The 12,710-nt window shown below is 41.2% G+C and overlaps 2 protein-coding genes across 3 annotated transcripts; both read left to right on the forward strand.

Annotated features, from left to right (window-relative positions):
* The first annotated feature begins 1,212 nt into the window (after window positions 1-1,212).
* On the forward strand, window positions 1,213-5,835 carry asb10 (ankyrin repeat and SOCS box containing 10). Of its 2 annotated transcripts, none has more exons than XM_072364425.1 (5): window positions 1,213-1,687; window positions 2,833-3,100; window positions 3,650-4,154; window positions 4,640-4,753; window positions 5,148-5,835. In XM_072364425.1, exons 1-5 carry the CDS (start codon window positions 1,363-1,365, stop codon window positions 5,331-5,333), a joined length of 1,398 nt encoding a protein of 465 aa, XP_072220526.1. In that variant the 5' UTR covers window positions 1,213-1,362; the 3' UTR covers window positions 5,334-5,835. The 2 variants fall into 2 exon arrangements, with proteins under 2 accessions (XP_072220526.1, XP_072220527.1); XM_072364426.1 differs by lacking the exon at window positions 1,213-1,687 and adding an exon at window positions 2,361-2,621.
* A 1,519-nt stretch (window positions 5,836-7,354) lies between these two features.
* gbx1 (gastrulation brain homeobox 1) lies at window positions 7,355-9,930 on the forward strand. Its single transcript, XM_072364427.1, has 2 exons — window positions 7,355-8,303; window positions 8,919-9,930. The coding sequence occupies exons 1-2, from the start codon at window positions 7,853-7,855 to the stop codon at window positions 9,431-9,433; spliced, it is 966 nt and encodes a 321-aa protein (XP_072220528.1). The 5' UTR covers window positions 7,355-7,852; the 3' UTR covers window positions 9,434-9,930.
* Window positions 9,931-12,710: the final 2,780 nt, after the last annotated feature.

A 12,710-nucleotide genomic window follows, 5' to 3' on the forward strand; every position in this document is an offset into this window, starting at 1 on the left:
TATCATTTAAAAGGATGTACTCCAGCCGCAAAAACAATATTCCTAGTCTCTCTCTGGTAATGTGTGTTTTCAAAGTTGAAACTCTTACTCGCTTTCTGTTTAATGTGCCATCTATTACCAAACTGTAACATGAAATGAATGGCCTTGATTTCCAGAACAGTCATTAAGGTATTGAGGACATGCAGCTATGCCTCTGTGTTTTCAAATGCAAAGCAAGGTAAAACCTCTTCACCGATGTGTTTCTCCACCTGTAGCTCAAACCTTGTTTTCTGTAGAGCTTGAAGGGTCCTTGATGGCCAAAGCGGACAAACACACCTTTGAACATGTGTTTTGATGTATTGTGTTTCAGATATTTAGATATGTAGAAGCTCAAAGGTCATTTTAAGTCATCACCTCCAGCCATGAAAACCCATCCTCAGTGTTTACGAAGCTGCTTTCTTACCACTGGAAAATGGCCGTTCATCAGTCAAAAGAGATGTTTATCAGATGCCTAGCGAGTAGGCTTAAGAGGCTTAATTATGCGGCGTCCCTCTGCTATCAGAACACTACACGTGGGGCAGAGTGACACAGCGGTTGCCAGTCATTCAGCCTAATGTTCTAATGCACGGAGCCATGTGGATACAGAAAATCCATTAGAGCTCTTAGGAGAAAATGCTGAGCAGAAAAAGACATTTTGAAAGCTACTCACAGAGGCTTACAATTAAGGTATTCTTATTTGCTCTTCCTCTAACATAAATGTCAAGAAAATTTTTACCCTAAAAGTTACTTAAATGTTTACATTATACAGTACTTTTTTTCATTTCTTTTATTGACGCGAAAAGCCCTGCTGAGAATGGTTGATATTCTTTATGGAGTGACTTGACATATACTATTTACACTGAGATAGATTTAGAGTAGAGAAGGTGGAATCACATTGAAAAGTAGCATTACTATTTGATGAAATTTGAAATACTTATGTACATACATACATACATACATTTCTCATAAAAGATTTGCATGATGTGTCATTGAGAAAACATTGTTCAATGACCTAAAAAAAGTTGTTTCAACTCATTGTTACTTGCAGCCTGACAAAGAGCTTTAAAGGCTGGCTGGAGGCAAACAAGAGAGGTCTGAGTGGCTGCATGTGAGACATAAAAATAGCCCTACTTGTCACACCGCAGGGAGGGTCTCATACCAAATATCAAAACAACTCTGTGAACCAACCCTATGAACAGTCTGCAGGGACAAAGTGGACAGCCGCCAGGAGGATTCAACAACAAAAACAGAAGTAGGAAGACAGGCCTTTTTAGACCGCCTCGCTCAGTTACCCATACACATCTTACAAAATTACTTTTCTCCTGGAGAGGTGAGCCTGTTAGCATGTCCCGAGGCAGCTTTGTCTTCACACCCATGGCCTTGCGTTCTCTTGAACATGACAAGGACATGCTGGAGAGGTACAAGCACAAGAGACAGCTTGCCTCCCATCACCTCAGTAGCTATATGCTGAAGAAAGAGGCCATGGACAAAACACCACTGAGATCCAGCAGTGCCCGGCTCCCGGCCATCTGCCAAGATGTGGTCATTCAAAATGCTTTGTATACAGGAGACCTGGAGGCTATGCAACGCCTTTTTCCAAGAGGATCCACAGCTAACTTTGTCATTGAGCCACAGGGTGGGGAAATGCGCTGGGTTGCCCGGGGGGAAGGTAAGATACATCATATGTCTTCATTTGGACTCTATTAAGCAATACATTTTATTTCACACAGCATTGCTGGTAGGTTTTGATATTTCTGGAGATTAGCATCCAAAAATCTGAAATTTGAGACATCAAATGACAGTATCTGACCCTGAGTGTTCAAACACACAGTAATAAAAATATTTATAGAACCAGATCATGAGGTAATATTAATAGTAACTATTAAACATCCACCCTACAAAATCTGACCCAATTCTCTGTGTGTTCTGTGCAACATGAACACACAGAGAACACCTCCTGTTAAAAAAATAATATGCTGCTGTTGAAAGTTTCTTTGTCAGTTTTTCCTAATAAATCACTGGATATAAATGTTGAGGAGAATAACTTTTTTACTATAGTGTTTGGTGCTGATGATTTCATTTTTCTTAAGAAGAGTGTGTTGCATGTAATTTCACTGACTCAAAAATTGCATTATCCATGGACTTTAGTGGAGTAGCTGAAAAAAAGCAGGTTAAATATATTGCACTGTCATTGGCTCCTGTGTCACTGCACTGGCAAGGTTCACGGGGTCAACCAAAATATCACATGTCACCTCCCTGAAATAGCCCCATCTGCACAAACAACCTACATGAGTTGTCCTTTCGCTAGAAAGTACGCAACCTAATCAGATTGAACCTAAAACACAGACAAACTAGCTGGGAAATGGCTTACTTGGCACCTAAAATAAAATGGCACAAACCAAAGAACTACAGAAAGGATGTGATCGCCACAGCCAAGGCTACAGGTTGCGTCCTGCAGTTCTGGAATTCTCTGCTTGTTGGGGATGCGCTGACTATTCTCAGCATTGTGGACGACGATGAATACAGCCACCTTGTCCACGCCATTTACGACACCAGCAATTTAGAGGAGTGGAAGAACTTCAGATTTAACTACAGATGCCTCAGTAGGTTTTGAGCTCACTCTCATTAACAAAAGGGACAGGTGGTGGAATGTTGAATTTCCGTGTATTGAGAAATACGCTTATCATTATGCATTATTATGAAGCTACACGATATGCTCAGCTAAACCATCATTCTTCTAACATGTCTGCTGCTTACTAACAATACTCGTAGCTCTAAAACTCTGAGATGACCTCATGCCCATTGCGCTTCCAGGACTATGGTCACTTACTTATGAGCAAGAGCTGACAACGCCACTTCACATCACAGCTGGTCGGGGTTTCACAGACTGCCTGAAACTCTTGCTGCAACGTGGGGCAAATGTAGACCTGGCACCTGGGGGCACCACTGCCCTGCATGAGTCCTGTGAAAACTGCCAACCCGAGTGCACAAAGCTGCTGCTGATCCATGGTGCCAATGCCAACGCCGTCTCTGAAGATGGCCTCATGCCTCTGCATGTTTGCATGAGTCCCGAATCACTTGAGTGAGTATAGAACAATAAAACCGAAAAGCGGGCTCCAGTAGATATTGCAGCCATTTTTAACCATTAGTTTGTATGTCTTTGTAGCTGTCAGAGGCTGCTGACTGAAGTAGCTGCTAAATCTCTTAGTGTTTTTATTACTAATAGTTTAGTTGTTTTTTTTTTTTTTTTACTTTTTAACACCAGATCAGAGTTATTCAAAGTTAGTGAACTGTGCCATCTTTCTACCAAAGTTTAACATTAGCCACCATGAGCTGCCAGTCCTACCACACAAAGCGAACAAGAAAATTATCCAATGAGAATTTAAAAGTCCTCAAGTTCAGTTGTCAGGTGGGCAAACAATATCCATAGTGCTGGACAAGGAGTTCAAATGTGAAGCTCAGAGTATTTAAATCAGTTTTAGTGAACACATTTGGAACACAAACAGAGAAGTTTTGGTGGAGAGATACTTCAGTTCATCTAAAGTATTAGGACTATTGGGGTGTGACAGAAAAAAAAAAGTTTGAGAGCATTTGATCTAATTTATCCTGTCTCCTGTCATTCTGTTGGCAGATGTGCTAAACATCTCATTCAGTATGGTGCTGCGATCAATGGTCGCTCTCTGGAAGAAGATGACACTCCTTTACACGTCGCAGCCAGGAACGGCCTCCAAGGCCATGTTGAGCTCTACCTGCGCTATGGAGCCGCAGTGGACAAACAGAACGACGAGGGTCTCACACCCCTGAATGCGGCATGTGCGCAACCTCAGGAGTTACAGGACCTCGGACGTTACTTCAAGGTGTGTCAGATGCTGCTGGGGGCAGGGGCTGACGTTCACACCACGGACCAGGACAAGCACACTCCTTTGCACATGGCCTGTAAGAATGTAAATCCAGACATAGTGGACCTGCTGCTGGCTAATAACGCCTGCGTCAACGACATGGACTATGGTGGTGAAGCTCCCATGCACAACATTCTGAAGGTGGTGTGCTACAAGGTTTCCCATGATCCTGAGAGGATTGTCCGCGCTCTGCTCAACCATGGGTCAATTCGAGTGTGGCCTGGAGCTCTCCCCATGGTAAAAAACACTAAAAGTTGTCTGAAAAGAAATGTGTGCTCAAGCATTTACAGATTGGTTGGAAGCAAAATAACATACTTAAAGTAGGAACCAATTATTCATCAAGGTGGCTCATTTTGCATAATTAGCAAGTGCTGCACATGTAACACCTTGACTGAGAGTCTTGAAACACTGTTCAATGCAGATTTCACAAGTTAACATTCAAATCATTACCATCTTATGACACAACATGAAGTGTTGCACTCTGCGGGAAACAGACTACAACTATCAGTGAACCCACGTGCACCAGACAAAATGCTTGGTTCCTAATTAGGCAAGTGTTAATAGGAGATTAATTAGCACTAATTGCATAATTTCCAGTTAAACCCCTGGAGGGAAGACCAATCTGTTCATTTCACAAGTGTTTAATTACTTTATTTCTCCAGTTCTATGGAGTCACAAGCTTGCTCGTATACTCACATGACAATTGTGATGTTTCTTTTCAGGTTTTAAAGCACTGTTCAGGATCTCCACGCACCATCGAGGTTCTCCTGAACGCTTACAGTCGCCTGAAAGTCACAGACACCTGGGTTGAGTCTGTGTCCGAAGATGTGTTAAAGGTAAGCTCATTTAGCTATTAATTCATAAATTTAAACAAAGAAGGGTGTTGCTGAACAAATATCTGCTCTCTTAAATATAGTTTATTCTACTTCCTCATCAAAGTATTTACAACATTTCCATTCACAAGAAAATAACATGATTTGGGCAGAGAATCCGATTACCACCAGGAATAAAAAAATGTTTAGATAAAGTCATTTCAAATTCCAATCATTTTTGGTAATAGAAGCTTTGGGGGTTTTTTTCTGTACATTGATCACAGGAAATGAAATGTAACGTAATTGTAGTGGTAAATAAATGGCATTTTAAGATATAGGGTGATTGTAAAACAATGAAGTGAGAATTTCAGTGTTCCACGAAATATATTTATGTCAATTTGTGTTTTAATCCAACCAGAAGCACAAAGAGTTCTATGAGTCGATCTTCTCCTTGGCGATGACTCCTCGCTCCCTGCAGCACTTAGCTCGCTGCAGACTCAGGAGCTTTCTGGAGGGCCGGGTACACAGAGTTGTCCCAAAACTTGATCTGCCCAACTTCATGAAGAACTACCTGCTCCTGGAGTGCAGAGGATACATCCACTGAAAGTGCCTCGTCGTCTTCGTTCGTCTAATGAAACCTTGTGCTGCTAGAAGAGTAAAAAGATCATATTATTTTAGTTTTTATTGTCACACTTGTTACAAATGCTGACCAGCATATTCTGCCATACATACGCTCCTCTGGAGAAAGAAGCAGCAGCTTCATTCTCTGTTCCTTTCATTCATACCTGTTATAGTTCAGCAAAATAATATGTGTGACTCTGCACCACCAGAGGGAGCTATAGACTAGAACTAAGAGAGCATAGTGGATTTGCAATTTTATGTTTTATATCTTTTTCCCCTTTCTTTCTTTTTTTAAATTCTTTACTTAATGTTAAATGAGCTTGGGATTGAATTTCATACGCAATGACTGTCATAGTTTGATGTTAACACGCACAATAATTATGTGTTGCACTTTGAGGAGTGCCATAAAATGTTTGCATAAATAATTGTTCCCACGGAGACGATTGCAATTAGGAGATTTATATCAAAATTAGGCGTGATATTTTTTTTTTTAAAAAACATACCACTGTTATCTGCAAATTCCTTTTTATTTATTTTATTGTTTTCATCATTTTCGGTCTCTCTTCTTTTGTAATATGTTGATTGGTGTCAGTGCCTCCAGATTCTCAGAGAAAAGTGACACAGAATAAATTTTAATAAAGTAAAACAGCATTTAAGTTTTTCAGATACGCGTGAATCCCATTGTCTAAGCGCATCTAGTTTCTTACTTTTTCACGATATATTATTAGTAACATTTATCCTGTCATTTCAATTTAAGAGCTTGTGGCAATCTTTCATGTGACAAAAGAAAAAAGAATAAAAAAAAGAAAAGCAAATGGTCATTTTTGTCAATGAGGAATGTCCAAAATCAAGTTTATTGTTATCACTAATAAAAGGTTGAAGATGTTTTATTCTTTCTTTTTTTCAAAGTAGAATTATCCCTATTAGCATATGTTTTAAACTATTAAGCCCAGAATCATCCAATAAATGAAAACATTTTTTAGATCATTTACTAATTTTATTAGAATTTGGAATTGGTCTTTCTTTTTGCCCTTTTTCTTTAATCAAAGTGACTTGAAACTCATTTGTAAAACAGTGAAAAGAGGAGCAATAATAACAGACGAACTGGAAAAAGAAAGGGTTAGGCGCTCGAAAAATGGTTTCAATAGATCAAAGAGAGGTGCTGCTGAAGTCACTTGCAATTATAAGAATTAGCCTGGCCTGGCCCTCCACTGCTAATCAGAGTCGGTGGTGATATGTTTATGTCCTCGTGCAATCAGAGGACCAGTTGGAGAGCATGGGCACCCAGCACTCAATAGGGCTAATCATCATCAGTTCCCATTGCCATTTAAAAGGTGAAATGATCTGCGATTAAACCAGTGTTTAAAGAAAAGAAAAGTGATTTTTATTCTGCACATGCATCTTTGATCAGAGACAAATCACAGGGCATAACAAAATGTGTGCGTTATTTGGATTTTTTTTTTTAATGTGCTGGGTATATATATTGAGATATGATCAGAAAGAGATGTTAAAGTTGTTTTCATGAATGTTCAGTTTCCTCGAGTTCAAACAAAGTGGAAAGCCACTCAGATTTGACTTTGGCCACTGCGTGTCCGTGTCCACACTGCTGATGACCTCACTTAAGCGTCTTTTATCTGGATCTAATTCCGCACAAAGTATCTCTCTCCAGGGAACAATTGTTGCAGCACTTCTCTCTCTGAAGCCAAACGCATTGTTTTTCGCCGCGGAGAATGGGAGAGCGAGCGGAGAAACATCTGCCTCTCCTCCCTCCTGACTCTGATGCCCATCGGCCCCAATATTCCAACAAAAGCCACCGTTGTTTTTCGCTGTCCCTTGAATCCAGAGTAATTACTTATCATCAATCAAAATTAATAATAGCTGATTGGGTTGGTGTGGTCAACGATTATAGAAGGGGAAGGGCTGGAGCAGTCTCTCACACCGTTTTCGCAGTCAATGGTGAACCTGGTAAAGGGGGGAGGAGGGCCGGGGGTGCGACTCGTCTTTTTGGTCTCCACTGGGAAACTACCGCCTCTCAAGACGGCCAAAAAGTCAGAGCCTGAATAAGGAAATGAAGCGTAATTTGAGGAAGATGGATGAGCCCCCAGGGAAACACCCCCTTTTCTTTCCTCTTGTATTGCAGATGATAACCAATGCGCTCTCGCCCTCTGTTTCTGCGCGCACACACACGGTGCATCGGACAGGGGCGGAGGGAGGAGTCGCAGAGAGGGGAGAGGTAGATAGATAGAGAGAGCGTGTGTTTATCTCTCAGTGTGTGACAAATAAGAGGGAAAAGGGTAGCGCTTGGGCACACAACAAAGCGCACAGCTGACTGACGCGTATAGAGTGCAGAGATCCGGAGAAGCAGTCCATTCCCAGGGATGACAACACGCCAGAGGATCTACTTTCAATTCACTCTTTATTTAAACTGAAAGTTTTGCGCGTGGCAGAGGAGAGGACATCTGCTGTCAACTTCTCACCAAATACGAGTGTTTGCCTGCAAAAATGCAGAGACCGGGCGGTCAAGGGACGGCGTTTTCAATCGATTCCCTGATAGGGACCCCTCAGCCCAGACCGGGACACCTGCTCTACACGGGCTATCCTATGTTTATGCCGTACAGACCTTTGGTCATCCCACAAGCTTTATCCCACTCGCCTTTATCGTCTGGTATACCTCCATTAGCGCCGCTGGCTTCTTTTGCGGGAAGGCTCACCAACACATTCTGCGCCAGTTTGGGGCAGGGAGTGCCATCCATGGTTGCGCTCACCACAACGATGCCAAGTTTCTCGGATCCGCCGGACAGTTTCTACCCTCCGCAAGAGCTTCCTGGTCCCCGTTTAAGCGCCGCTGACCCAGGAGCGAGGAGACAGGAAAGTCCGCATTCTGAGGAGCTACACAGCCGGGACAAGAGCTCTGAGCTGCTGAACTTCTCGGAAACTTTTCAAACAATATCAGGTTAGATTCACATGTTTTCTATTCGTGCCGTTAAGTTATTTTGAAACCTCGAAGCTGAAGCGGAAAAAAAGTTACCACTGTGCGTAAAATGCGTTAAAGCACAGCTTGTTGGCCCATGGCGAAAGTTTTTTCAGCAAAGATCTGTCTCAGCTCAGCGTTGCCACATTCGGACGGAAATGTTATTATGAAACACGTATCGTATGAATCTTGAAAAATAGCTTAATAGGGAAGGAATTTCTATAAGTTTATCTTTTGCATTTATTTTATTTTTTCACAGGGTAGCCCTTAGGTGAAGTGATTTCTGAACTGGCCCAACATTATAAAAACAGTTGGAGAACACGCGCGTTTTAACTTAGAAATCAGTGTGTATGCATGTGCCATTCATTTTTTCACAGTTGCCAAAAGTACTAAGATGTGGTGAAAACTTGCAGAAAATCTGAGTTTTTTCAACTTTTTTTTTTTCAGAAATCTGAATTTTTAGCAGCATTTTCCTTGACTATCATCAGCCTACTTCAAACGAACTGGTTGATTTTAGACATTGTGTGAGACATAGCTCGTAAACCAATTTCCGAACCCATTGTGAATAAGTGTGTTCTCCACTTCCTCACTTCTTAGGTGAGACCAAACTGTACAGCTCAGACGACGAGAAGCTGGACCTGAAATCTGCAGACACCGTTTGCAGCGACAGAGAGGACAGCTCCGCAGACAGCGAGAATGAAAGTTTCTCGGACGGGAACAACTGTGGCCCACTGTCCCAGAAGAGCAAACTAAAAACCGGCTCTCAGGAGGCGCTGCCGACCGGCAGCTCGGCAGGGAAGAGCCGGCGGAGACGAACAGCTTTTACCAGCGAGCAGCTGCTCGAACTCGAGAAGGAGTTTCACTGTAAAAAATACCTTTCACTCACTGAACGCTCCCAGATCGCGCACGCACTTAAACTCAGCGAGGTGCAGGTGAAGATTTGGTTTCAGAACCGCAGGGCCAAGTGGAAACGGATCAAAGCCGGCAACGTCAATAACCGGTCAGGAGAACCGGTGAGAAATCCCAAAATTGTGGTCCCCATCCCAGTGCACGTCAACAGGTTTGCTGTGAGGAGTCAACACCAACAAATAGAGCAGGGGACCAGACCATGAACTTAAATGAAAAACCAGAACATATCGATAATATAAACACTTATACTGACTGTACCACTGACTCTTTTGAACGCATGAAGCACAAAAAGGAGGATTCAGTTTTTTTTTTTTGTTTTTTTTTTTCTGAGAGGTGAGACTGAGGACTTGCTCACAAACAGATCAAGTATTTGGCAATATGCTGTCATTTTTATTTATTATGATGTGGATATGTAAATAGTGGGTTTAAAAAAGAACAAGATACAAATGGGCACTAAGAGATGTAACTGTAAATATTTTCTAAGTATTTATATGTAGGGCCAAAACGTTCTGTTGTTTATGTGCATGTCCTCATTTGGTGAAGAAATTCTGGATTTTGTGTTTCGTACTATTTGTTGACCACGTTTGCATGTAATTGAAGATGTTTTACATTTTATTTGGCAGGTGTAGGAAGCGCCTTCGAGAGCTATTTGTGAGGTGAGAAATATGTGAAGGAAATAACGAACAAACAAGGGACAACTGTAAAGTACAATTGACCTAATAAATCGCTTTATACAAAAGGTGGAATCCAAGTTGAATCATTATTTATAATATATATATTTATAGCATGACAAATTTATTGTATGGTTGCTAAGACTGTTTTTAGATTATTTTACCTTAATAAAATCAAAAATGGCCTGCACTGTGTAAACTAAATGACTGGTTTTAAACGGAAAACTGCAGTCAGGCGGCTGCTTTGGGGTCGTTTTAATACATCTGAAACAAAACGTCACTATTTCATGTTTGCATATAATATTTCTGATATTTGCTGAGATTTTCAAAGGGTTTCGCAGAGAACTGAGGGGTTTTATTTTGAATATTTAAAGAGCCTCAGCTAAAAAGAAAAAAAAAAAGTTCGCTTGAGTCTTAACGCTTTCATTGATGCAGCGTCGCATAGATTTTAATCTCCTGAAGTCATAGATGATTCTTATTTTCAGTGACATCGGGGCCTAAAAGGTAGATGGCTCGTTTTTTAAATAGCTGCAGTGATTGATTTGTCTTTAGGAGGCCATGTTGTCTCAAGTGGTCTGATGGATCCTCATTAGGCTGAGCGCATTCAACACGCTGTAATGAACTTCTCTATCAGTCGGGACAGGCGCCAAAACCGAGGGCGCCTCCATCCAATTTCACGGTAACAAACTTTATTTAGGTAAATCAAAATTAGGATTCTGTTGAAACTTAAATTTGAAGAGATGGTATTTGTGATTATATACAAATGAACGCTTAAAAGCGGTCTTAGAATTCTCAATGAAGACTTTTCTTTTTACTCTTGAAGCATATACAAGTACGATTGTTTAATTTTGTACAGCCAATTTAGATATTTCATTGGACATTTACAGAAAAATATCCATACATGTAGGTAATGATTCAAATGTGCTGCCAGAATTGAACATTATGGATTAATGTTGGATTAAGAAAAAATATTCACTACTGAGGATGATGCAGATCACTTCTACATTTTATTTCTTCATGTTGAAATTTATACTAACAGACCTCATATGAGCAAATGAATTTGACATTTTGATCAGTAATACAGGAAATGTGAAGTACCAGACAGCAGTATTTTAATAATCTGCTGCTGTAATAATATATGGTCACATTCAGGAGGGAGAAAAAGGGGCCTAGTGTTTTTTTTCCATAGAAACTTTCATGTGCACAGCTCTGGCTTTGGTTTCTCTGAACCGTTTCCAGAAAAGTCTTGGAATATTTTCACTTCACCTCGGAGGGAAGGAAGCGATTGGTCTCCCTGCCTCCAAAAAAAGACTCAGAACTCAAACCATGTTTAACCTTTCACAGCAGCCTCCTCTGAAGTATGCTGATAGGAGCAGATTCTTCAAATATCTTACATCTTCAGATTTTATTAAATAAACTAGATTTATTTTGAATAAGTATTTAGACATTGCATGAGACATTTGAGCATTATAGGATAACATTCACTTAGATTTAATATCCCTCAAGCCTGTCATGGATACACATCCTAAAATATGCTTCATCTCAGTTTGACCTCAGAGCATAAACAGGCCTTCTGTGACCTGGGCACTCATGAGTAGTAAAGTTTATTTCACCGTCCACCTCATACATCAAGACTGTGACACTCGAATGGGGATTCAAAGAGTGATGATCGTGTGAAGAAGCAGTGGGAAGTTTTATTATGGTACAAGAGCTGACTTAATATAGACGGTCAATTCCACAACATTGTGCCAGAGTGCAACTGCTATTTCAGTCCCCATGAGCTGCATGGTGGAGGTGATGATGAGGAGCAGTGATCCAGCTCAGCCACTAGCTTCAAATCAAGGATAAAAGACTGGACTTATTTCTAAGTTTCTCTGCTCATTTGACAGGGAAGCTTATTAAACTCTTTTTAAATAAACTAAGGTCCCTTGTAAATGTTAATTATTTCTTGTCTTGTTGTAATAAACTCTTCCTTTAAAGCTGCATATTTTACAACTACAATCTCAAATTGAAATATCAGTAGTTCTTTCCAGCAAAGGCGTGTAAGTATTTCCTCTTTCCAACCTGCAGAGAGAGGGAGAGGAAAGCGAGGGACCTCATTACCGGCCGGTTGTGTGAGTGTGCAGGCTGTTCAGCACCGACTGGAGGCCTGACTTCTTGGGAGGGTCCGGACGGTTGTGGCTACAGTGATGTATGGGCAGATGCATCAAATCGCACAAGATAAACAAGCGATGAGTTTCATCAGGGCCATCATAGCTTTAATTTGGCTGCCTAATGAGTCAGATCTAGTGGTGGAGATAAGAGTTGTCAGAGGCCTGGCTCTAATGAATTTCTTGCCACTTGTAATCAAGGTTGCCTGTCTGAGGGGGGATGATTAATGGAACCCTGGAGGATTCCCTCGGCCCTCAGCCTTCATTACAGCTAATGCATTCTCAGGCAAATTAACAGCAAAATGCAGGCAAAAGCCAACGGGGAAGGGGAGAGAAAGAGAGAGGGAAAAGGAGAAAGGGAGAATGAGAGAAGGTGATGGAAAGAGAGCATGTACAGAAGACAAAAGAGTGAGAGGGGGTGATGAGGAAGATACTGTAGCACTGTAAAGCAGGTTCGCTGCAGGAGAAGGAGAAAGATGCAGCGATGTACTGAAATCTGCAGATGAGAGCGAGGATGTGGAGATAGATCTGGAGACTTGAGTTCAGAGGAGTCAGAAAGGGCAGAGTCCAACATGGAAGTACTGGTCAAACATGACAGAGCTGAAATTGATAAATGGATGTTAAAGTCTGTGGGGAATCCAGGGAGGAGAGATTGTGAG

This window comes from Leuresthes tenuis, unplaced genomic scaffold (assembly GCF_036924035.1).
Source record: "Leuresthes tenuis unplaced genomic scaffold, fLeuTen1.0.hap1 SCAF_14, whole genome shotgun sequence".
NCBI lineage: Eukaryota > Metazoa > Chordata > Actinopteri > Atheriniformes > Atherinopsidae > Leuresthes > Leuresthes tenuis.

Excerpts from the sequence above, each read along its gene's own strand:
- gbx1 (XM_072364427.1), top strand. The coding sequence starts at position 7,853 with ATGCAGAGACCGGGCGGTCAAGGGACGGCGTTTTCAATCGATTCCCTG. Across the intron at positions 8,304-8,918 it reads AACTTTTCAAACAATATCAG|GTGAGACCAAACTGTACAGC; the intron begins GTTAGATTCACA and ends CTCACTTCTTAG.
- asb10 (XM_072364425.1), top strand. The coding sequence starts at position 1,363 with ATGTCCCGAGGCAGCTTTGTCTTCACACCCATGGCCTTGCGTTCTCTT. Across the intron at positions 3,101-3,649 it reads ATGAGTCCCGAATCACTTGA|ATGTGCTAAACATCTCATTC; the intron begins GTGAGTATAGAA and ends TTCTGTTGGCAG. Across the intron at positions 4,754-5,147 it reads TGTCCGAAGATGTGTTAAAG|AAGCACAAAGAGTTCTATGA; the intron begins GTAAGCTCATTT and ends TAATCCAACCAG.